General features: G+C 56.1%; 1 protein-coding gene across 9 annotated transcripts in view; it reads left to right on the forward strand.

Annotated features, from left to right (window-relative positions):
• Window positions 1–24285, forward strand: part of Pla2g6 (phospholipase A2 group VI) — a 49258-nt gene that overhangs the window by 23774 nt on the left and 1199 nt on the right. For 7 of the 9 annotated variants that reach the window (XM_071609482.1, XM_071609480.1, XM_071609485.1 and 4 more), the window contains 14 exons: window positions 2587–2802; window positions 3571–3754; window positions 5543–5730; window positions 8562–8658; window positions 9696–9878; window positions 13419–13527; window positions 14429–14593; window positions 15228–15344; window positions 16126–16204; window positions 17208–17371; window positions 18999–19149; window positions 22013–22149; window positions 22492–22646; window positions 23985–24152. In XM_071609482.1, the coding sequence (XP_071465583.1) occupies window positions 2587–2802; window positions 3571–3754; window positions 5543–5730; window positions 8562–8658; window positions 9696–9878; window positions 13419–13527; window positions 14429–14593; window positions 15228–15344; window positions 16126–16204; window positions 17208–17371; window positions 18999–19149; window positions 22013–22149; window positions 22492–22646; window positions 23985–24152 (2113 nt within the window). The remainder of the gene's footprint in view (window positions 1–2586; window positions 2803–3570; window positions 3755–5542; window positions 5731–8561; window positions 8659–9695; window positions 9879–13418; window positions 13528–14428; window positions 14594–15227; window positions 15345–16125; window positions 16205–17207; window positions 17372–18998; window positions 19150–22012; window positions 22150–22491; window positions 22647–23984; window positions 24153–24285) is intronic. The other 2 variants (XM_027932963.2, XM_071609486.1) reach the window with 2 other exon arrangements.

Consider the following 24285-nt stretch of genomic DNA (forward strand, 5'->3'; position numbering starts at 1 on the left):
TGTCTGAGCCCACCTGTCCTGTGAGTTTGAGGATGTGCTGAACATTGTATTTGCAAATGAACTGGTGGGAGTCAACTGAAACCTAGTTGATGATTCTCCACTGGGAGCAGAGTTATTTGGCTTCTCCTGGGTACCCGGGGACAGTTTCAGTCGGTCAGTCTCACTCCAGTTTCTGGAACCGAGTGGTCTGAGGCCATGCTGTGTTCCTGGGAGGACCTGGCCCTGTGTGCCTCAGCCTCCTTCCTGGACTGTGATCCTTCTGGATCCCACCCAAAGTGAGAGGTGCACCCCGGGCTGTGCCCTGGCAGACCCCTGGCCTGAGTCCCAGGAGGCTGTCAGCATGCGGTTTATCTTCTGTCCTCTCAAACAGCATCCATCCCTTGACTCCGGGCTCAGGCAGGGCTGGCCTCTGCCACCCCTTCCCAGTCGGGTAGCTCATCACGGTCTTAAGAGGCAGCGAGCATCTTGTGATCTCCTGTCCTGCCCCTGGGCTGGGCGCCGTGGGCGTCTGTGTCTCCTTCATCATCTGCCATGGTGGACTGGGAGGTCCTTCCTGCCGTCCCCTTGGTCATTCAAAGGCCTGTGCCCTTACCCATCGCTCCTCTTCTGCGTGTGCTCCTTGGCAGCAGCCTCCTGGGAACGTCATCTGCACCTGCCACCCACAATTCCTTACTTCCCCATTCCTCAAGCCCACTCCCGACAGGCTGTGGTCCCACCACTGCACTGAAGGCTCCTGTCGGGGCCACTCCACAGCCCTGGTGCCGGACCCAGTGACCGACTCCCGGCTGCTCCGTCTGCCCAGCAGCTGCGCTCCCCGTGGTTGGGTTGGTGAGTGGTGAGATGGAACCCACTAGCCGAGGGGCGGTGTGTGTGGGGGGGGGGGGGCGTGTTGGGGGGCCTCCTTGTCCTTCCCACTTTGTGCCAGTTGTTGTTCCCGTAGCACTTATTTCCCGACAGTCCGCCCAGTTCTGTCTTCATTGTGGCTTTTAAAATCTTCCTCTTCTTGCTGATCTCTAAGAACACAGGCTCTGGGAGGGCAGGGCGTCACCCACGGTCTCTTCATTCCTCTCCCTTTAGTACGGGGTCTGGCACAGGCCACAGGCTCAGGAGGTGGCTGTAAGTGATCCCACTGTGTAGGGCCTGCCCTCTGTTGAGCCCATACTGGGCCCTGCCTCCTCTAGACCAGCTGGCTGCTGGGCTTGTGTGGGTGAGGCAGAACCTTCTGGTATGTTGAAACCCTGATCACAATTTCAAGTAGCTGCTGGGCTCGGTGGTGTAACCCCGTTGGCTTGGGAGGCTGAAGCAGGAGGATCACAAATTCAAAGCCAGCCTCAGTAATTTAGCAAGGTCCAAAGCAAGTCAGGGAGACCCTGTCTCTAAGTAAAAAATAAACTTAAAAGGGCTGGGGATATGATTCGGTGGTTACCCTGGGTTCGATCCCTGGAACCAAAAAAGAAAAAAAAAATAAGAATTTCAAGTGGCCATCACTGACATGGGTTATCATGGCTTTAGTGTGGTCGTATTGCTTTCTCATCTGTCCTTACGGCTTCCTGTGAGGAGGAGGGACAGATACAATTAGTCTTTGTTTCAAATGGGGCTCAGGGAAGGAACGGGTTTTCTCAAAGCCACACAACAATTTAATAACAGAACTTGAATTCAAACCCAGTTTCTTAAAAATAACAAAAAATTGTTTTCTGATTATAAAAACATATGCTCACTATAGAAAATCTAGAAACTACAGAAATGAATAAGAACATTTAAGTTATTTATTATAATATCATGCAGATTTTGACATATTTCCTTCTAGTCTTTTTTTACAGAGTTGTAGTCACATTGTAACATTTATGATTTTTTTTTTAAAGAAGATTGTTTAGAGAGAGAGAGAGAGAATTTTTTAATATTTATTTTTTAGTATTCGGCGGACACAACATCTTTGTTTGTATGTGGTGCTGAGGATCGAACCCGGGCCGCACGCATGCCAGGCGAGCGCGCTACCGCTTGAGCCACATCTCCAGCCCCCTAACATTTATGATTTTTATTCTGCTTTTTTACAAAATAAATATTTCCATGTCCTTTTTAAAAACTATTTATTTTTAGTTTTAGGTGGACACAGTATCTATATTTTATTTTTCGTGGTGCTAAGGATGGAACCTAGTGCCTCATGCACGCTAGGCGAGCGCTCTACCGCTGAGCCCCAGCCCCAGCCCCAGCCCTCCATGTTCTTTTAATTTCATTTTACTGACTGCTTAGTGTCCATCCCACGGATGTATCCCAATTTATATGCTCTTCTATTGCTGGATGTTTAGGTTAAATTCTTACCATGTACCAGGGGCCAGATATTGGAGACTAAGGCCTGAGATGTGACGATCAAATTAGAAAGGGGCTGTGACAGAGCTTTGGTTAAATAAAATATAAAAGCCAGTGTGGGGGGGAGTTTTGCACTCCAAGTCCAAGCCAGGCTTCTTTCAGGGGTGTGGGCGGGAATGAGGCTGGCTCTGGTCGCCTGCATGGGGACACCATGGCTGGGACTGCACAGGGCTCAGGGGCCTGCCTGGCTCTGTCCGGTCACCTGCTGTCCTGCCGCAGACTCTTCCAGCTGGAGTCGGAGGCCGACGCGCTGGTGCACTTCCAGCAGTTCTCATCGCAGCTGCCGCCCTTCTACGAGAGCTCCCTGCAGGTCCTGCACCTCGAGGCCCTCCAGCACCTGACCGACCTCATCCGCAACCACCCCAGCTGGTCTGTGGCGCACTTGGCCGTGGAGCTGGGGATCCGCGAGTGCTTCCATCACAGCCGCATCATCAGGTGCGCGGGGCTGGGTTAATTTGAACTAAAAAGGAGCCGCCTGGCCCTGGGTCAGGACTCAGGAAGGCCGACTCAGGTCAGGAGCAATAGAGCATGCCCAGTCCTCAGCTGGAGAGGGCTGAGTGGGGGCTCCCACCTGGTGTCTCCTTCAAAGGTCTGGTGCCCTTTTGGCAGCTGGATGCCTCTGTGGTGTGTCCACTGGGCCAGCAGTGAGACCCATGGAGAGGACGCTGCCGGCTCTTGTACAGGATGCCAACTGGCCAGTGCCCAGAGGTAGCCACGCCTCCTCTGGTTCTCCCCCCAGGACCACTTGGTTCAGCCCCTGGGCCTGCAGCTCAGGCCCCACTGTACTCATGTTTACATGCAGGATCCTGGACGTCAAGGTGTCTGATGTCACAACAGATCAGTTTCCTGGGCAGGTGCAGCAGGTTCTGTACGTGACATTTAAGCCCAGAGAGGTTAAGTGCATTGGTCAAGGTTAGCAGGATTTCTGCGTCCTGTGCCCTTTTCCATGTCACTCCGTTGCCCACCTCATGCTGGTGTGGCCCTGGGTCACCTCTCTCACTCAGATGTGAAAGTGAACTAAACCCTGATACAAATCATCAGAAACACGATAAGTGGCGACTCAGCCCTGAGTCTGAACCGGCCTGCTTGAGCGGGGTGGGACTGCTAGCACAGACTCCAGCATGTCCTGACTCCCCAGCCCGCGTCCCGTTCTGTGCCTGGGCTTCTTGGCCCCTGTCTGATCACTCCCCTGTCTCCCTGCAGCTGTGCCAACAGCACGGAGAACGAGGAGGGCTGCACCCCCCTGCACCTGGCCTGCCGAAAGGGGGATGGCGAGATCCTGGTGGAGCTGGTGCAGTACTGCCACGCCCAGATGGACGTCACCGACAACAAGGGAGAGACTGCCTTCCATTATGCTGTGCAGGGTGACAACTCCCAGGTGCTGCAGGTGAGCAGGGGCAGGGCAGGTAGTGGTTCTGACCACACCTCCATGTACCGTACCGCAGTTCTCTCAGGGGCCCTGGGCTCGTGTGTCACGTGACACTTGTCAGGAGACAAGGTTGGCCTCTGCTGTGACAGCCTGGGAAAATCCCCCAACCCAGCCAACTAAACCACATCCACATCCATCTCCGGCCAGTTACACCGCCGTGAGCCTGCCCTCTGTGAGCCTGCCCTCTGTGAGCCTGCCCTCTGTGAGCCTGCCCTCTGTGAGCCTGCCCTCTGTGAGCCTGCCCTTTGGGCTGGTGCCTCCAGGTCAGACCTTGCTTGGGGGCTCTGGCTCCAGGAACTCAAAAAAACAAACCAGACTCCTGGCTCTGGTAGGTGTGTGTGTCAGAGGTGCTTGTGTGAATTTTTTGATTACTTAGAAGGTTTTTTTATTTTTTAATTGTTATTTAAAAGCTACTGTATTAGGTTGAAAGAAAACAGGAGAATATCACATAATGTTTTAATCGTCTAGAAAGAGCAGCCCCATCTGAAGGGTATGTCCTTGTCTCTGCCTTGGCATCGGATTCTTCTGGAAATTGTGAACTGTACCTTGTGCTTAGTGTTCCCTGAGAGTGTGCTGCGGGCACTACCTCGAGGCCAGGAACACACTCTCTGGTCACTATTCTTGATCAACTGCTGATGGGCTGGCCTTGTCCTGAATGCTGTGCTCTGGTCCACCCTCAGGAGGCCCCTGGCTGGGGCATTGTCCACTTCTTACTCTCTCCAAAGAAACTGAGGTTCAGACCCCACTAAGGGCCACAAAGCAAGAGGCAGGTGGCCCTGGCCTCCAACCTTGATGTCAGCCCTGTTGTGTCACCAGCCGGCCTGTAGGCCCAGGGTCACCATGAGGTGATCCTGATGTCACATGGGTGTCCAGTGGCCATAATTAACCTCAAGGAGATAGCATGCAGCAACAGTGAGAAACAAACCCCTCTCGACTGTACCAGGACAGTGGTCTCCATATCTGAGGATTTTACATCCACCGACTCCACCAACTGAGAATCGAAATGTTTTTAAAACATTGCTTCTGTACTGAACATGGACAGACTTTTTTCTTGTGGTTATTCCCTAAACAACATAGTATGAGAATTTTTCATATAGCACTTACATTGCATCCGGTCCTGCAGGTTATCAGAGATGATTTGAAGTGCGTAGGAGGCGGGCACGGTGGCACACCTCTAACCTCACTACCTGGGAGGCCGAGGCAGGAGGATCAGAGTTCAAGGGCAGCCTCAAAATAAATAAATAAATACAATGCAACAGAGAACGTGGGAGGGTGTGTGTTAACATTCATATAAGGACATAGACAACCAGGGACTTTGGAATGGGGACATGTGTCCTGGAACTAATATCAAGGAACAACTGTCCTTTTCTTGAAAGTATAACATTTGCACATAGAAAAAACATTGAAGCTGAACAGGAGAATAAAATGGATAGCAAGAAAGGCTTCTACCTAGAACCTCAGGGCCCGTCCCTAGATGCCACCACCTTCTAAGCTTCTTGATTGAGGGACTTTGCTGTGAGCCCAGTGGCCGCCCCTCCCCGGTCGCCCTGGCCACCTGGTGTGCCACTGCTTTTCCCACAGCCCCCTCTCCCTGTTGGTCTTCTTTATTTTCTTAGTGGCATCCTCAGGGCATCAAATCCCTTCCCCTTCAGTTCCCCAGAGAGGTGGCCCCGGTGGGTGTCCGGGGAGCATGCAGGGGGCTTCTCTTTGTCAGGCTCCAGCCTGTCCCTGATGTCCTGCTGTCAGCTCCTAGGGAAGAATGCCTCTGCTGGCCTGAACCAGGTGAACAACCAAGGGCTGACCCCGCTGCACCTGGCCTGCCAGATGGGGAAGCAGGAGATGGTGCGCGTGCTGCTGCTGTGTAACGCCCGGTGCAACATCGTGGGGCCCGGGGGCTACCCCATCCACACCGCCATGAAGTTCTCCCAGAAGGGGTAAGACCACCCTCCGCCCCAGGGAGCAGGATCTTCCACAGACCTCAGAGCAGAGGCCCAGGTCCCCGAGCCTCATCAGATGCATATCAGCTGCACGCCAGGGGCTTCCCGACAACGGGGTGGTGGCTGTGAACTTGCTCCACAAGCTCACCTATGCAAGGAATGGAACTTTCAGAATTTTTCTGTACACACCTTAATTTCTGACCGTGAACCTCCCTCTGCCAACATGGAGAAGGTCCTGCAGTCTCGGTCTTTCCTGAGGTCCTCCCTTCTCACCCTGCTCTACACGCAGCTCCACCTTCTGCAGTTCGGTGCAAGCTGAGACTTGGAGGGGTCTCCTCCTTCCTGGCTGCAGTGCTTGGTGGCTTCTGCGCCTGGCTCAAAGCCCAGGGATGTTTGGCCAGTTTGGCCAGGGTCCTGTCTGGCCAGATGCGTTGCTCCCTCCTGGATGGTGGCAGTGCTGAGCCCATGTCCTGGGAGCTCTAGACACTGTCTTATCTGTCCCCTTCTCCCAGACTTGGGAAACTCAGCCTCTGGAAAATTCTTCTACCAGTATGAGTGGGGAGTGGAATCAAAGAGGCGAAATGTCACAGAGTAGCATTTAGCAGGAATGGTATCTAGATTGAATGAATGGGTGAATGACTTCATTGGCCCATTGACCCTGTGGCCTTCCAGAAATGAACAAAATGAGCCCTGAGCCAAGCAGCTGCAGGACAGGAGACCCCAAGTCACCCAGAACCTCGCAGTGCAACCTGCTGGCGGGCCGTGTGTGCAGACGAGGAGGCTTTCCTTCCCTGCGGCTTGCGCCTACTTCCCTGGCCCCACGGGACACCATTGTCCCTCGTGAGGTCTTGTCTCAGCTGAGATGAACCTGCCTCCTTTTTTTTTGATACTACAAATTGAACCCAGATGTGCTTTATCACTGAGCTACATCCCTGACTCTTTTTAAATTTTTAAAAAATTTGAGACAGGGTCTTGCTAAATAGCTGAGGCTGGGCTCAAACTTGTGATCTTCCTGCCTCAGTTTCCCCAGTTGCTGGGATTCCAGGCGTGCCCCACCATACCCAGCCTAAACCCTGCTTTCTTGATTTTCCCTAGCACAGCCAAAATGGACTGGAACTTGTCAGAAAGACTTGACCAAATGGTTACAGAAAATACCAACACCCCCAGTGGTCAGGTGGCCTAGTTGCGGGTTGTGACCTGAAAGGACACCAAGTGACAGGTGATGCTTTTCTGTACCCAGGGGGCTGACACATACCTAGCTCTTGCTGGCCTCTAACCACCCCAGGCTTCTTTGTGCAGGAGTCTGGTCACTGCCCCATGCCTCCCTCTTCTGCCCCTCAGCCATCTCCCCTCTGCCCCCCGGGCCATCCTGTATGGGCCTGGCATCTGAGCACACTAGGAGGATCCTTGCACAGAGGACCAAGGGAATGTCTTGTGCTGTGTTAAACCCAGCAGGGTGACAGCTTCCACACGGAGCCAGCCATGTTCTCTAAGAAGCGCGTGTGTCCTGCGTGTCAGTTGTTCTGAGAGCCCCTGTCCTGGCTCAGCCTAGCAGCCCCTTTGCTGTGTCTGTCAATTCAGTGACCTTGACCAGAGCTGGGCGTGTGCCTGCACTCAGGTGTTGAGGTCCCCATCCTGGAGGAAGGGAAATGTGAGGCCAGGTAGTGAGAGGGCAGAGACGGAGGGCACGCGGGTTACCCTCCGAGCTCAGGAGGGTGTCCAGGCAGCGGGGTTCAGGGAAGGCTCAGGGGGAGTGGAGCTCGAGCCTGGCCACGAGAGGCCCCCTGGAGCCGGAGGCCCGAGAGCCCAGGGGAGGAAGTGGGCTCAGCTGCACAGCCCAGAGCTGGGCTCCTGGCCCTGGCATGAGGGCTGTCGGGAGATGAGGCTCTTGTTCCACTCTGGGGGCACCAACACCACCGTCATGGCGGTCACAGGTACGAATGGCAGCTGCTGCTGCCCCGCCTTTGGGTATATTTCCTAGCAACCCAGTGAGCTGCTGTATCTTATCCCATCTTATAGATGAGGGACCAAAGTCTTAGGTTAAGTAGCTTGCCCAAGGCCAGGCGCTCGTGCAAAGGGCGTTAAACTCAGGCAGGCTGTCCCTAGAACTGGACTCTTTTTTTTTTTTTTTTTTTTTTTTGAGTTGTAGTTGAACACAATACCTTTATTTTAAAAGAAAGAGAGAATTTTTAAAAATTTATTCTTTAGTTTTCGGTGGACACAACATCTTTATTTTATTTTTATCTGGTGCTGAGATTCGAACCCAGGGCCTCACACGTGCTAGGTGAGCACTCTGCCACTGAGCCCCAGCCCCAGCCCCCTCTTTTTTTTTTTTTAACAGCTTCATTGAGATGTGATTTGCATGCCATATAATTCATCTGTTTAAAATATGTGATTCAATTGTTTAGGATTTTTTAAAATTAATTATTATTTTTTTAGCCAGAAAAGGAAGGAAATTCCATTACAATTTATCGGTTGTTTTCTGGCTATTGAGTTGCAAGAGTTCTCAGTAAACTTGGGTCTCAGCCTCTTACTTGATATGTGGTTTGCAACCCCGCCCCCCACGTGTTACTTTTTGTTTTGTTACTTGTTTCCTTTGCTGAGCTGCAGCTTTTCCTTTAACATAGTTGCCTTAATTTATTTTTGCCTTTGCGTCTTGAGTTTTTAGAGTGCGAAGAAATCGTTGCCAAGGCCAGTGGGTTGGCTTCATTGCGACTTTATATGCAGGGGAAACTATCCCTCATCAGTAGGCAAAGCCCCGAGTCACGGCCAACCCAGCACCCAGCTGCCTGCCTCTCCTCACTTCTGCGTGGCCCCTCTCCCCGCAGGTGCGCTGAGATGATCATCAGCATGGACAGCAACCAGATCCACAGCAAGGACCCTCGCTATGGGGCCAGCCCCCTCCACTGGGCCAAGAATGCTGAGGTGAGCGGGGGCCAGGGCAGGACAGAGCCCTGTGTTTGTCAGCACCTGCAGACAGGAGGCTCCAGAGGATCTTGAAGGTGGCCCTTGGGGGCTGGTCTCATAGTGAGCCCGTGGGAGATAAGCCCAAGGAGAGGTGAAGTCCTGTCTTTGCTCTGCTGCTCACTGGCTGGAGGCAGCGTCCCCTCTGTGCCTTGGTTTCTTTTCCATGAAGCAGGGTCCTCTGGCCTATCTGCAGGTGTGGGATGGTAGTGCCTGAGAACATTCTGCATGAATTGTAAAGTGCCTCGCAAATAGGAGGTGGTGTGCTGGTGGCCACAGTGCTTGCTCAGCTGGCCCTGAGTGCTTGGCTGGGCATCCCAACTGTGATCCCAGCTGAGCTGGGATCGGGGCCTCTGGTCTCATCACCAGGAAGTGCCATTTATAGTCCATGCATGCCCACGACCCGGCCTACTCTAGGCCTGCCAGGCCAGGAGGAGGAGGTGCCAGCCTCTGGGGACCTCTGTGTACCCGGAGTGTCACACCAGTCAGGCCCTTTCATGTATGGTTCCTTACTGTCACCACACCCTATGCAGTAGGGACTTGCAGTCCCAAATCTACAGAATAGAGTGTGTCTGGTGCCAAAGTCCAGGTTCGTCCCCTTGGCCCCTCTGCTTCTGGACTGCAGGGAGCAAGGATGTGGCTGCCAAGGCCCAGTGAGGGTGATGCCTTGGCAGGGCCCCAGGGAGGGCAGCAGCTCAGGAACAGCGCCCAGAGGAGCCTTGGCAGGGAGGGATGGGGATTCGCTCCAGGAAGGGACTGGAAGCCCTAGAAACAGCACATCTGGCTCTTTGTCCCTTGTTCCTGGGGTGCTGTGGTGTAGGAGCCAGGGTCTAGGGCCACCCCGTAACCGGGACCTGCCTCTGGACTCCTGCGTTGCTGGAGCTTTCCAGAGGCCTCAATTCCGGAGGGCCTCTCGGGGAGGGAGCACAGTGCCCAGTTGCCGTGGACAACGGCTGCTCCCCAAGTTCCCCCTGACTCCTCCTGGCCTGTGCCCCCAGATGGCCCGTATGCTGCTCAAACGGGGCTGCGACGTGGACAGCACCAGCGCCTCGGGGAACACGGCCCTGCACGTGGCAGTGATGCGCAACCGCTTCGACTGCGTCATGGTGCTGCTGACCTACGGGGCCAACGCGGGCGCCCGCGGCGAAAACGGCAACACCCCACTGCACCTGGCCATGTCGGTGAGCCTGCCCCGCGCCCCACTGCCTGGCTGCCCGGGTGGGCCTGCAGGAGACCTCAGAGCGGGGCTCACAGCCCTCAGCCCCCCTTCCCTCCGCTGCTCACAGTCTTTTTCTCCCTCTAAGGCTCAGTTCAGACGCTGCCTCCTCCCTCAGGAAGCCTTCCGTGACCCCCCTCAGCCCCAAATGACACGTCCTTCCTCTTTCTCCAGGAGCTTGTCCTCCTGTGTCCCAGCACTCACGTGGCAGGAAGGAGAATCCCACCCCGGCTGCCAGCAGCTGTGGTCTGGGGCAAGTCTCATCCGTTGTCAGCCTCTGGAAAATGGGGTGTCATTGCCCAGCCAGGAAAGTCATCACAATGATTAAATGGCAGGCAGGAGGTGGCTCTGTGCGCAGTGTCTGCAGGATATAGGAAGTATCTGGCAGGGGGCGGCCACCCAGGGAAGGGTGCTGCTGCCCTTCAGACTGTCCTGTGGATTCCTCATCTCCCTAGGGGGGACCGCAAGCCCTGGGACAGCAGTAGCCATGGTGGGGGGTGGGGTGGGGTTTATTCAGATGGAGAGGGTGGGGGGTAATTCCTGCCCTAAAGCCCCGAGCCTCCTCAGACTCCATCAGGAATGTTGTTCCTCAGAGAGCGGAAGATGCGTTACAGGCACACATGGGTGTGTGTGCGCGCACGTGCCGTGGGGTCTTTATGAAAGTTCATCTGTCTAGGGAGTCTCAGAACAGGAAAGACCCCTGGGACTCTAAAAGAAGTAGAGTCAGGACAAATTCAAAGATATCCTGTTTTGTACCAAAGGTCAGAACTGTGGCAGAGACATTGTTGCCCAAGAGACTAAAACTATAAATAAGACTGGACATTTTTAGCTCTTGACTGGGCCCTTGGAGTGATCTAGTTAAGCAGTTCTCAAAGGCTGTGGCCTGTTTGATCCCTTTATTCTCTTAAAAAATATTAATGATCCCAGAGACTTTCATTTATATGAATTTCCTCTATCTATATTTGCTACTTCAGAAGTTTAAGACATTTTCAAAATATTTATTAATTCATTTAAAAATGGGTCAAGGGTTGGGGTAAAGCACTTGCCTAGTGTGCATAAGGCCTTGGGTTAGATTCCCAGATCCCCAGCACCCCAAAAAAGAAAACAGTAATGAACCAAGCACATGCCAAATAACATCAATGACATTTTCATGGAGAACCAACTCTATTTTCCAAAACAAAAAATAGTTGATGAATGCGAAAGGTTGATATCATTATACATTTTGTGAATCTTTTTAATGCCTGCCTTCACAGAAAACACAGGGGTTCTCATGTCTTCTACTATACCTATTCTCTAAACAGTATGCTGTTTAGTTGAAGAGTATGAAGAAAGTCTGGCCTCACAGGTATATAGTTGGAATTCCAAGATGTGAAGTTGTACCTCTTCGGGTAATTGTAGATATTGTTCAGTATTACACCCAAACTCAACGAGTAACAGTTTCTGACACAGTTGCAATGGGCAATCTGAAACCATCTCCATGAACTTTTCAATCTTTTTTTTAATATCCACTGGTATCTCTTGTACTTTGCATGTTTTTTTTTTTACCCATGCAGGATTTTGTGTCATTCTTGGAAAATATTGGTGCACTGAGTTTGCATAGCTTCCAAATGTTGACCTGTCTCGTTGGACAGTATAGGTTGAGCTTCTCTTATCTGAAATCCTTAGGCCCAGAAGTGTTTCAGATTTCAATTTTTTTTTTTAAATTTTGGAATATTTGCATAGACTTTACCCTTTGGCTATACCTAATCTGAAAATATGAAATTGTCAGAAATATGAAACTTTGAGGTACAAATTCCAGATCTTAGAGCATTTTGGATTTCATACTTTCAGATTAGGGGATGCCCAGCCTTGTGTCAAAAACCTACATTTGTGAATCTTGCCACCTGCCTCATCAGAAAAGTCTTTAAATTGGGGGAAGATGTTCAGCCCATCATGACACATTCAGGTTTTCTGAAATTCTTATTTTTTCTTGGAAGCTTCAATTTTATTATGGAAAAAAGAAGTTGCCAGTTGGTTTTCTTGAAACAACAGGCTGACTGCATTCATTTTCTGAGGAAAATGTCTCCTGAATGTCTAAGGCTGAACGCTCCTGGTTTATCTGTCAGTCATTCTTTCCAATAAAAATCATGTCCACGGGCTGGGGCTATAGCTCAGCTGATAAGAGTGCTTGCCTTGCATGGTTCAATCCCCAGCACCACAAAGAAAAAAAAAATTATGCCCATAAAAAAAGGAGCTAGTTGGGCTGGTAACTGAAGCAGCCATGTAATTCTTCTTGTAATGCTTTATCAAGGGCATTCATTTTTTTTTTTTTTTTTTGGTTGTAGGTAGACACAATGCCTTTATTTTAGTTATTTATATGTGGTGCTGAGGATCGAACCAGGGCCTCGCACTTGCTAGGTGAGTGCTCTGCCGCTGAGCCACAACCCCAGCCCTCAAGGGCATTCTTCAGTGAAGCTAGTTTATTTATTTATTTTCAAAAACTTCTTTTGTACTTTGAGTGTGTAGTAGTGAAGAAATATGAGCCGGCTATTAGTTTGATACCCTCTCTTGAGCCACCAACAATTTTATCTACTGTTTTCTCACTGTTAGTGCAAATGTAAACAAGGTGCCAAAGGCAGGTGACGTCTTGGTATTTTTTCTGAAAATAGCTTTAACTTTGAAAACCCTGTGAAGGGGTCTCTGCATTCATGGGACCCGCAGGTCTCACTTCGAGGACCGCGCCTTGTTCCCGATGCGCTGGTCATTTGCATACCATCTGTTTGGGGCATCTTCATCAAGCACCTTTTCAATGTACTTGATCGCTTCTTCAAACTTGCTTGTTTTAAAACGTTACTTAAATTTATTTGGAAGGCAAAGTTTTTATCACTAGTATAAGTGACAAACCAGTGCCACACATAAAAGGAAACCCCAAGAGAAATACGTCAACTAGTAATTAAAACCCATATTTTCCTGCACCCATATAAACCCTAATGGAATGGGAATCCTGTAGAGATACACTGCCTCAGTTTGCAGGCAGCCAGTGCATTGGTTTGTTCTTTGCCGCCGGGTCATGCCCACCCTCCGCCCAGCCACCAGTTTAATGCAACACTGTGGAGGGAAGCTGCCCCTGGAGGCTGCTGTCAGGAGGCTGTGCTCAGTTTCCCTGGACTCCGTGGGGAGGACGGCTTTCCCGTTCCTCAGTCACCCTCTCCTGTTGCTCCGGAAAGCCACCAGTAGCTGGCTCTTCAGTGTCCCCAGGACTTCTGGGTTGGGGTCACAGGTACATTTCTTCCTTGGAGGAGGATCCTGGGTGAGTCACCCCCAGTTCCTGCCTGAGTTCTTAAGCCTTTATCTGGGGATACTTTGAAGCCCATTTGTAAGGGACTGATTTTCAGCCACAGATGTTGGAGTGCCGACACCCCTGGGGCACGTGTCTCTACCCATGCTGAGAGGCCCACAGAGTGAGTTGGCAGGAAGGGGTCCTTTTCTCTTTGTTTCGTGAGCTGTTGCATTTCTGCCCCAACAGAAAGACAACGTGGAGATGATCAAGGCCCTCATTGTGTTCGGGGCAGAAGTGGATGTCCCGAATGACTTTGGGGAGACTCCTGCTCTCATAGCCTCCAAGATCAGCAGACGTACGTGTTCTGACCCATGGGATCAGAATCCAGCGGGGTTTGGGTTCAGGGACTGAGAAGAGGCAAGTTCCAGCCCTAGGCCCTGCTGCTGCCTGCTGAGAGTGGCCCTGAGCATGTGGGACTCCAGGAACTTCCTTCCCCCAAGACAGTGGCCCTGAGTGTGGGTGCAGCCCACCCAGGGCTGGCTGAGCGAGGGTCCTCTTCTGTGCACCCTGGCCCATGTCAGGGTTTCCAGGCTGCCAGTGGGGGTGGGGACAGGACAGGTGGCAGCAGAATAGCTGTGGGATTCCTGCATGCGCTGCACTCTAGTGTGCACAAGCACGAGTGTGCACATGCCTGCACGAGCCTGCACCTCCCTGTGGACGCGAGTGTGTGTGTGCCGGCCCTGCGCCCTGCCCGCTGAGCCCTGCTCCAGAGCTCCGAGAGGCAGGTCCTCCTCACAGGAGCCTGGGACACCCTCTGGAGGATGGAGGGTTTTAGGGAGCCGTGGGGTTCTGTGGGTGGGTGTGCGCAGATGGGGGTGCTGCTTCCCATGGCATCCTTTCCATCACCCCGTCCACTGAGGGCTGGCTGGCTGGTTTGTCCCTTTCAAACATCCACGTGGCATTTTTGAGAGCTGCTGATTGTGGAAGTGGGAGCCCTGGTCCCTTGGGAGTGGGAGGAAAGAAGGGATTCCCCAAAATAATCAGGCAGGGTGACTCTGCCCTCCTCCTGCCTTGTGCCATGGCCAGCCCCAGCACCTTATCTGGCCCCAGGAGACTGCTTTGGACAAGACAGAGGGGCACACCCTGTCAGGGTGGCCCCACCCACATCTGGGTCACCTGGTAGATGGGACAGGGGTCCATGTGTGGAAGGAGGGGCATGTTGACACTATCTCTATCCTCTGCCAAACCATGACAAGATGCCACCAGGAAGGCGCTCTTGACTCTGCTGAGAACCGTGGGGGCCAACTACCGCATCTCACTCCTCCAAGAGGTTCCCACAGAGCAGGGTTCCACGGCTTCCTCTCACCCCCTCATCTTCCCGGAAAGAGCCCAGCCCCCGCCGATCAGCCTAAACAACCTAGGTAGGCCACGCCCACCCCTCTGCTGCAGTGCCCAGGCCCTTGGACCAGAGTCCCGACTGGAAAGAAGCAGGGCCCCAGGGTGGAAGTCGTTGAAGGCAGCAGGGGAGGATGAGGCGAGGTTTAGCTAATGACAGCAGGTGGCAACCCAGGGGCCCCAGAGAGCTGGAGTGCCCCTGGCTGAGGTCCCACAGTCCATTGCCCCTGAGAGGATGGACATGGTCTCGGGTTGGGTATTTCTCACTGCACCCATGAAGTGGGCACTCTCAGGGCCTCCCTTGTCCCCGCAGAGAGCTGAGAGAGGCGCACACCCCTGGCCTTCTTGTTTGAACGTGTCCAGTGCGAGGCCTGGTCTGCCACCTGCTGGCCCCTTCAGTGACCTACATGCCTTTGAGTGTGGCCAGGCAGCCAGCATTTGCCCCTGTGCACCCTAGGTGTCCTCAAAGATAGCCTTAGACGAGACCAGACCCTGCTCCGGGCTTTCTGTCACCTAGTCCACTCAGGGACCTAGATTGATGGTGAGCAGAGGATCCGCTGGCCAGGCCTGGGCTCTGGAGGGACACAGCTGCGGCCGCCTCTGTCCCCAACGTGTCACCCGAGAGCTCCAGTCACCCCCCTGTATCTTTCCATCTTGCAGGCAGTCAGTCACCCACGCCAGGCTGGACAGTGGGCCTGGGCTGTGGCAGCACATGGGTAATGCCTGAGCCTAGCGAGGCCGTGGAGCCAGCCAAGCCCCTCACTGGCCGTAGCTCTGGTTCCGTCTCCTCTTCCCAGCCCAGACAAGCGCCCTCCCTGCCCCGTCCCCGGCTGTCTGCTTCCGCCTCCCGCCCAGTCTCCTGCTTCCTTGGCTGCTTCTAGCTCCTGCCTGGGTGCAGCTTGCCTGCCTTGCTGCCAGTGGCCTCCCTGCAGTGGCCTTTAGGGTCACAGTCGCATGGTCCTGCTGGGTAGAGCCACTGGGGGCTGTCCTGCTTAGGAGGGTGAGCATGGGGTGGGGGCTTGGGCACAGAGGAAGACTGGATGGGTGGACCTGAGCCTGGAGGCGACTGGGGACCAGGACACAAGCAGTCCAAAGGCTGCTGGGATGTCTCCCTTCATTCATGTAGTTCAGCTCCAAGCAGTCTCCTCCACAGCCCTTTGGCTGAATGACCTTGGGTAGTTACGGAGCCTCCTGGAGCCTCTTTGGGGCCTGCACTGGCTTAGGTTGGGCATGATCCTTATGCCTCAAGGTGGCTGTCAGCAGCATGAGCTGACGCATGGAGAAACAGGGCACGTCGGGAGTTCGTGCTTTGGGGTTTCAGGAGGAAGACACTGAGGAGAATCTGGGAGCAGCTGAACTGGGTGGGGAGCCTTCCCAGAGCAGTGGGGCATCTCCTTGGCAGGCCTGTGGCCCCTGGCTTAGCTCTGCTCTGGGGCCAGGGCTCAGACGTGGGCGGGAGCACAGTGGGTGGGCACAGCTCCAGATTGGCTCTGGGGATCTGTGGGGCACAGGGTCAGGGACCTGCTGGCCCCAGCGCATCCTGCCCTATGCCTCGCAGAACTGCAGGACCTCATGCACATCTCCCGGGCCCGGAAGCCGGCTTTTATCCTGAGCTCCATGAGGGATGAGAAGCGGACGTAAGTGCAACATGGCAGGGGACCGTGGTGAAGCTCTCCTGGTGCTCCTGCAGCCCAGGCTGTCCCCTGTGCCCCCGGGAGGCAGCTCTTCCGCTCCTGCAGTCATGGCAGAGGCTGAGGCCTCAGGGCCTTCATTGGCTCCTTAGTGACAGTGGTGCAGGGTCCTGGGGACAGTGTAGTCCTGCAGCTGGGTGCCAGGGCCAACACGGTGTGGTCCTGACCTTGCCGTGGTCTGAGGAGCGGGAGGGCCTCAGGGGCCCCTCTGGAGAGATCCCAGCAGCAGCTTCCCTCTGTGTCCACCTGCTGCCTCGTCCCCTCCCTCAGCACGGTCGTGGCTTCCTGAGCTGTGTGCCCAGGCCCAGGAGGCAGGCCCGGGTGAGGGCACAGAGGGACCAGTCCTGCCCCAAGGGACCGGCTCTGGTGCCTAGAGTGAAGGTCTAGGCGTGCGACAGGCAGTGGGTTTCCAGCCCACGGGACTCCCCACCTCTGTTGGCGGGTTGTTCTTTGGGGGTGACCTTCCCCTCCTTCTAGCGGCCTTCCTAGGGAGGATTGGGAACCTCGCTTTGCAGATGCAGAGCCTGAGCCCGCGGGAGGGGAAGGGACCTGCTCAAGGTGCAGCACGGAGGCTCACGCCAGGGTCCTTCCGACCTGGGTCCTCTGCTGCTCTCTGGCACAGCCGCTGCCCAGCCCACAGGGACAGCACTCCTATCATCCGATGCAGCTCGGCTTCCAGGCCAGCAGCCAGATCTTGTGGCTCTGTCACCCTTGCCTGAGATGTCAGTGAACCTTGGCCATCACCCGTTTCCATGGCACCCTGGTGTGCGTGTCCTGGATGGCGCCTGGCCCGCGGCACCCTGCCCTTCCCTGTGTGCCCTGCGCAGGGAGGCTCCGTGGCAGGCCTCGTTGGCTTTGTCCCCGCCTGCGCCATGGTGCCTGTGCTTGGGGGCTCGCGCTGACCATGCAGAAGTCAGCTCCCTCGTGACCACCACTGTCCTCACTGCAGCCACGACCACCTGCTCTGCCTGGATGGAGGGGGCGTGAAAGGCCTGGTCATCATCCAGCTGCTCATCGCCATCGAGAAGGCCTCGGGCGTGGCCACCAAGGACCTCTTTGATTGGGTGGCAGGGACCAGCACAGGGGGCATCCTGGCCCTGGCCATTCTGCACAGTGAGCACAGCCCCCGAGAGAGGGGGCAGGCGGGCAGGGTGGGTCCTATCTGTCCTCACGGGGGCCAGTGCATTGGCATAGCCTTGCAAAAAAGTGGTGGTGGGCTCTGAGGGAGTCTGCAGGCCGTAGGGCTGGCCCCAGGCTGGACGGAGCAAGGCCGGGTGGGGGCTCAGCTCAAGGGTTTGGCTAGTGTAGGAGGCCATGTCCTGCAGCTTCCTCTGCCACCTCCACCCCTGCAAGGCAGCGCCCTGGTCCTCACCGCCCCTGCACGTGTGGCTGGAGTGGGCAGTCAGGAATGAGGAGCCATGGAGTCACAGAAGGCCAGAGCCCTGGAGGGCCCTGGAAATTCAGGTGTCAGGGTGGCCCAGGGTCACAGAGCTCATCTCTGGTATTGCTCAAGCCAAAGCAGTCCCCTACACACCCATTATGTCCACTATGTCCCAGGCCTCACAGGCCATGAATCTGTCTCCTTCCACAGAGCCATGCAGAGGTGACAGAGTGCTCGGCATACTAGACGGGCCACCATATAGGCCCACGTCGCCACTCGAGTGGCGTCTCTATGGAGCTGTTGAAGCCACGTGAGGCTCAGTCAGGGCCCAGCTGCCGCCAGCTGTGCGTCACCCTCCGCGTCCCTGGCTGGCATTCCCTTGCCTGGTTCTGGTCACCACCTCCAGGCCACTTTCCAAATCTAGATCCTGGTGACCCAAGGCCCTGGAGGCAATAGGGGAGGACCCTACCCCAGGGTAGGGGCCATCGAGGCCCGTGAGCCATGCCTCTGCCAGGCACTGGGCATGCAGAGCTGAGTTCCCGTCTCGGGGAACCCAGTCGATGGGGGTACAGGCATCTGGGCACCTGCTGGGCCAGGTGAGGAGGCCAGGCTGGGAGGTGCAGGGTGCTGCAGGAGCAGGGGCTTTGCCTACCCAGGAGGCTGCCAGGAGCTCCATCTGGAGGGTGGTCCTTTGGCAGGGTGCAGGGAACTCCGTCGCTCAGCAGTTTTGTGGGGTGTTGAAGTTTGTTTTGACGAGTCTCACCATGGCCATGAGGTGGGCAGCCAGGGAAGCTGAGGACCAGGTCAGGTCACCCAGTGAGTTGGGGCAGAGGCAGGTCTGGTGTCTGGCTCCGCCCAGCTCTCTCCCCCTTTCTGGTCTCCTGTGAGAGAAGAGTCATCTCAGGACCAGCCCAGCTGCCTCATGAGACCTGGGCCAGCAGAGTTGGTGGAAGTCCCAGCCTCTCTGGGAAGGGCCACCTTCTTCAGGGACCGTCCTCCCACAGCCTGGGTCTACAGATGCCCCGCAGCTATGACAGGGGCCCGAGACACTATCTAGAGAACCTCCTGCGGGGAGCAGCCCCGCCAGATTGGGCCTTTATACACTTGGACACTTTGAGGGCCTTTCTTTAAAGAAAATACTGCAAAATTATGAACACACTTCTAGGCCCAGAGCCTTGGGGCTGTGGAGGGCGCTTTCTGTCTACTTGGGAGGGAAGATGTCAGGAAGGGTCCGGAAGTTCAGGTGCAGTTCCATGGAAGATGCACCGCCTCCCTCCCCTGCCTCCTGCCAGTGCCGGCCTGTGTGCGGGGTGCTCTGTGGAGTCCTGGTCCCCCCAACCGCTCCCCTCCCTGTTCTAGGCAAATCCATGGCCTACATGCGCGGCGTGTACTTCCGCATGAAGGACGAGGTGTTCCGGGGCTCGCGGCCCTATGAGTCCGGGCCCCTGGAAGAGTTCCTGAAGCGGGAGTTTGGGGAGCACACCAAGATGACCGATGTCAAGAAGCCCAAGTAAGCCTGTCCACCATGCGCCTTAGTAGAGGGCCCTGCTCCGCCTGCAGCTCTGACCCTGTGGCCTCGGGAGGAGTCGCCTGGAGGGCCCTGGGCCTGTGGGGCAGAGGGACCCTGCAGGAGGCTGGGCTCTCCTTTAGAGAGCCCAGGGCAAAGGCGGGGCCTGACCTCTGCACCTGGCCAGGGGCCTGGCTGTCTGGAAAGAGCCTGGGCCTCCCTTAAGCTGGACGGAGGCACAGTTCTTGCTGCCCAGGCCAAAGGAGCCCCAGCCTTTACAACATGTGGCTGGACACTTTGTCACACTCAAATAGCGCTTGCTCCCGTGTTCAGAAGCCTGGTGTCAAGTGGACAGCCGCGGTGCTGTCTTTGCTTTAAGGCCCTCAGACTGGAGCTCATAGTGAGGCCGGGGCTTAAAGGAGAGTCACGTGTCCAGGAAGCGTTTGAGAGGCCTAACCCCAAGAGGGTCATTGCAGGACCAAGCCCAGCATCCGGGCCTTCCCTTGGGGCTGGATGGAAAGGGTGCCTGAGGTGGGACTCGGGCAGGTCTGGACCCCCTTCTTGAGCTTGAGGCCGGGCTAGGGAAGGAGAAGACACACAGCAGGGATTTGCCTCTGGCTTCTGCACAGAGCTGGGTCCCACTGTCCTCCAGACTCAGCCCTTTGCACCTGCAGGAGCCTCCCTCAGTTCGCCCAGCCTCCAGTGACCATTGGGTTGGTGGGGGATAGGGCCTAAGCAGCAGCCACGCCTTCGCCTTTCCTTGCCTGACACTGGTCTGATGTCCCGCCGGGGCTGTTCCCTCTAGCTGCACACTTGGGACCTCTTCCCTGCAGCCTCTGTGTGGGGGGAAGAGGGAGGGTGCACCTGGGGGGTGAGAGGCTGGGAGCACTGGCCGTCTGGTGGGAGACGAGCTGGAAAACAGCAGCCAGGCAAGGCAGCCCTGCCGCAGAGGTTCCAGAAGCTCTGCAGTCCACAGTGTACACCCCACCCCACCCTGCAGTAAGGTTGCCACAAGGCTGGGAGTTCTGGAAGGCAGGGACATGGCTCCCTTGATTTTCTTTGTAGCCCAATTCAAGCACAGTGCCTGCCACAGAGCAGGCTGTTAAACAGGGTCCGTCAGCTGACTGGAGGAGCAAGAGAAAGGAGGTGGACTGAGGTGAGGTAGTCAGGGAGGCCTGCCTGGAGGAGGCAGAGTGTGAGCTAGGCCTGGAGGCATAGGGAGAATTTCCTTTCATAATAAAGCTGTTTGCTTCCTCTGTGGTCCTTTGTTGCAGGCTTCTCCCACAGAGAGACAGGACATGGGGCTTTCAGCGTGAAGCAGCATTTATTTGTGCGGGCACTGGCCCAGCAGATTTGTATCCAAAGGCTGAGCCCTGAGTGCCGAGCGCTGCAGGTTCAATGTCTTATATGTCCCTGGCTTGTTCCCGTAGTGCTAGTCCTTTGTCTCCCCCGTACGGTAGCACACTTCTGACTGGGGTTCTGTAGAGTCGCAACAGAGTTGACCTCCTACACGTAGTTACTCCCCTTGTCTTTGTTCTGGGAGAGCCCTGGCCACACCATTTCCAGAAGGATCTTGAGTTCAAAACCAGCCTCAGCAACTTAGTGAGGTGCTAAGCCACTCAGTGAGACCCTGTCTCTAAATAAAATACAAAATAGGGCTGGGATGTGGCTCAGTCGTCGAGGGCCCCTGTGTTCAATCCCCGGGACCAAAAAAGTCTGTGTTTTTCAGCACTTACGTTTTTTTTCTTTGGCAGGATTCTTCCTAATCTTCCCACAGTATTCCTGGGAATGGAAAACTAGCATCTTTTTCCTGTACAGTTTTTTGTTCCCTTGCCTTTATGTGTTTTTCATGGCATAACAGATGTCTGGGCTCCTCTGAGCTCCCTTTATGAGCCTCTTTTGAACGGTTGCAAAACAGTCCCCTCTTCCTCGCCCTTTGCCCTTCCTGCTGGGCTTTCCCTGTCAGTCCCACTGCTGTGAGCTCCAGTCACAGGAAGCCCTCATCCTGGTTGAGGTTGTTCCTTTGGGATGATCTTCCAGGGGGCGAGTCTCAGATCCAAGAGTCAGGATATCCAGATACATATCAGGTTCCCTTTCTTTTTCTCTGTTTTTAGCACTGGGGATTGAACCCAGAGGTGCCCTGCCACTGAGCTACTTCCCAGCCCATCCCCAAATTTTTATTTTGAGGCAGAGTCTTGCTGTCACCCAGGTTGGCCTCAAACTTACTATCCTCCTGCCTCAGCCTCCCAAGTCGCTGGGACGACAGGCGTGTCTGGGCCTGGCTTACCTGTTAGTTTTCGAGGGGCCGTGCCAGCAGGCTTAAGGGCATCTGTTTCTTGGAAAGGACAGGCATCAGAGGTGACGGTGAGTTCTCCTCTCATTGCCTTCCTGGAGCTGCAGCTTCCAAGTAATCCCCACCCCAAAGTCAGATCCCTGCTACCAAGCGCCACCATGGGGCCTCTCAGATTCGCCCTCTGACCCTGCAGGGAGGCCCCAGCCTTCTCTATGCAGTCCTGCGACTTGGCCTCCCGCCCTCGTACATGAAGCCTCCCAGCTCCTTCTGCAGCCCCACCTGTCCCCTGGGGGATGAGCTGCAGTATCTGGAACTGTCCCACTGATGGGCACGTTTTGCTTTAATAATGGACACTGCCACCCATGTGGCACATTCTTAGGACAGACTCACAGAAGCAGGTCACTGGGCCTGAGGATTGACCCCAGGTGGCCTCAGCAAGGTGTGTGGATCTGCCCGCCCGCAGTGTGCAGGGGACATCTGTGCGGGGAGGGTGGTGGCTGGGGGCAGCTGGCAGCAGCTGAGTGCCAGCCGGGAGAGCTGGGGGGGATGCCCATCCTGTGTGTTTCTCCCCAGGGTGATGCTGACCGGGACGCTGTCTGACCGGCAGCCAGCCGAACTCCACCTCTTCCGGAACTACGAGGCCCCGGAGGCCTCCAGGGAGCCTCGCTTCAGCCCCAGTGCCAACCTGAAGCCCCCGACTCACCCCTCAGGTTAAGGCCGTCTCATGGATCCGCGCGGCCGCAGGGTGGGGGTGGGGGTGGGAGTGACAGGCTTGCCATCGGGCTCCGCACCCCTGCAGCCCCCCATCGCCCTGGCCTTGCCTGGCTGAGGACGGGCACAGGGAGCTGGCAGGCCCTGGCAGGCTAGCGGAGGCCCCAGGAGGTCCTCGGTGGCACTTGCCTTCCCCAGGAGGCCAGGGCCTGGGGTAACGGAGAGTCCCAGGTCCCCTCTTTCTGCACCCCCTCCCGCATACACACGCGCGCCCTGAGATCTGGAATGCATAAGCTTCTGCCATCCCTGTGTCACTCGGCCACCCTCCTCCCTGTCCCCAGACCAGTTGGTGTGGCGAGCAGCCCGGAGCAGCGGGGCGGCCCCCACCTACTTCCGGCCCAATGGTCGTTTCCTGGATGGCGGCCTGCTGGCCAACAACCCCACCCTGGACGCCATGACTGAGATCCACGAGTACAACCAGGACCTGATCCGCAAGGTGAGCGCCATCTCAGGCCCGGGGGAGGCTGGGCGATGGCCCACGATGGCCCACTCCTGCTCGGCCCTGGAGGGCTGTGTGGTGCCCGCTTGATCCTGGCCACCTGGGCTCCGGCCTGCAGCACTGTGGTAAGAGGGACCCTGGGGTCCAGGCGGCCCTGTGTGAGGATCCTGCCATCTGCTAACTCCGTCTGCCGTCAGTGGCGGCAGCGTGAGTCCTGTGGACCCGCCACTTGCCCAGCCCAGGCTGTGGGCCTGCCCTTGAGGAGCACACCCTCGGGTCACACCCTCTGGGCTCCCAGGTGCTGATGGAGCGCAGGTGGGGCTGTCAGGTGGCTCGTCTCTGCTCCGCGCCTGAGAAGACCTGTCCCGAGGCTTTTGGGGATAGAGAGGTGCAGAGTCAGTGATAGTGTCGGAAGGACAAGTAGCCGCCCCACCCTGAGGAGCTGGGGCAGGGCGGGAGGCCTGGTGCCCCGGGGAGGCAGTGTGGGGCAGCGGGGGGCTCGGCTGCCTCTGCCCCTGCTTGGCGCCAGCTGCTGAGCTGGGTGAAGATGGTGCCCACCGGGGATGGTCACATGGTGGCCTGTGAGGCCTTGGAACAGCGCCTGAGTGGCCAGAGGTGCCTGCTGTCGTGGTTGTCTGAAGGGCAGCCTGGGCAGTGCGGCCCTGGGGTGGGGAGCACCTGCCCTCTGGGGCGGACCAGGCAGGGCTTCTGCTGAAGAAGTCAGATGACGTGGGGGGACTCAGATGCACCCAGTCTAAGTCACATACCGTTCAGCATGAGGAGCCTGGGCCCAGAGCAGGAGGGTTCACCCCATTGTCACCTGGCAAATTGGCAACAGAGGTTGCTGAGCAAACTTGAGGTGGCCCCCCGGGACCCCGGGTCCACGCCTCAGCTCTGCATCCCACTGCGTGGCCCAGGAAGGCCTCCCTCCTGCCCAGACTGCGCAGAGGATCCTTGTTTGTGAAGCGGGGTGGCCGTCCCGCCACAGACGGGCTGGAGGACTATGGGATAATGGTGTGGACACCTGTAGTCCACAGGGAGGGGGCCTCCCGCCCTTCCCTGGGGAGCCTGGGTCTGGGGCAGTTCGTGGCCGGCCGAGCGTGCTCAGTGGACGTGGAGGGACCTAGGGTGCTTTCCAGTAGACCACGGTGGTGCCCACACCAGCCCTTCCAGCAGAGGGGCTATAGCTGAGCCCTGGCCAGACCCTGCCTGCAAGGGCACCCAGGACCGGTGGCTTAGCCCCAGGTGCACTGCGCTCCCAGCCCCTGGCCTAGGGCCTCGCTCTGACTGTCCAGTGAGCGTCCCCTCTGACTCCCCTCGTCCTGCTCTTTACAGGGTCAGGCCAACAAGGTGAAGAAACTCTCCATCGTCGTCTCTTTGGGGACTGGGAGGTCCCCACAGGTGCCTGTGACCTGTGTGGATGTCTTCCGCCCCAGCAACCCCTGGGAACTAGCCAAGACTGTTTTTGGGGCCAAGGAGCTGGGCAAGATGGTGGTGGACTGTGTGAGTGTGGGCCTCTCCCCCAGGCCCACTTCCCTCGGGGTTTCCAGCTAGGTCAGCCCCTCCACGAGGGGCGAAATGACAGGCTTTGTGGGTCCTCTTTGGCCAGCTCTTTCACATGTCCTTTAGCTGTGGG

This window comes from Marmota flaviventris, chromosome 3 (genome assembly GCF_047511675.1).
Source record: "Marmota flaviventris isolate mMarFla1 chromosome 3, mMarFla1.hap1, whole genome shotgun sequence".
In the NCBI taxonomy this organism is placed as follows: domain Eukaryota; kingdom Metazoa; phylum Chordata; class Mammalia; order Rodentia; family Sciuridae; genus Marmota; species Marmota flaviventris.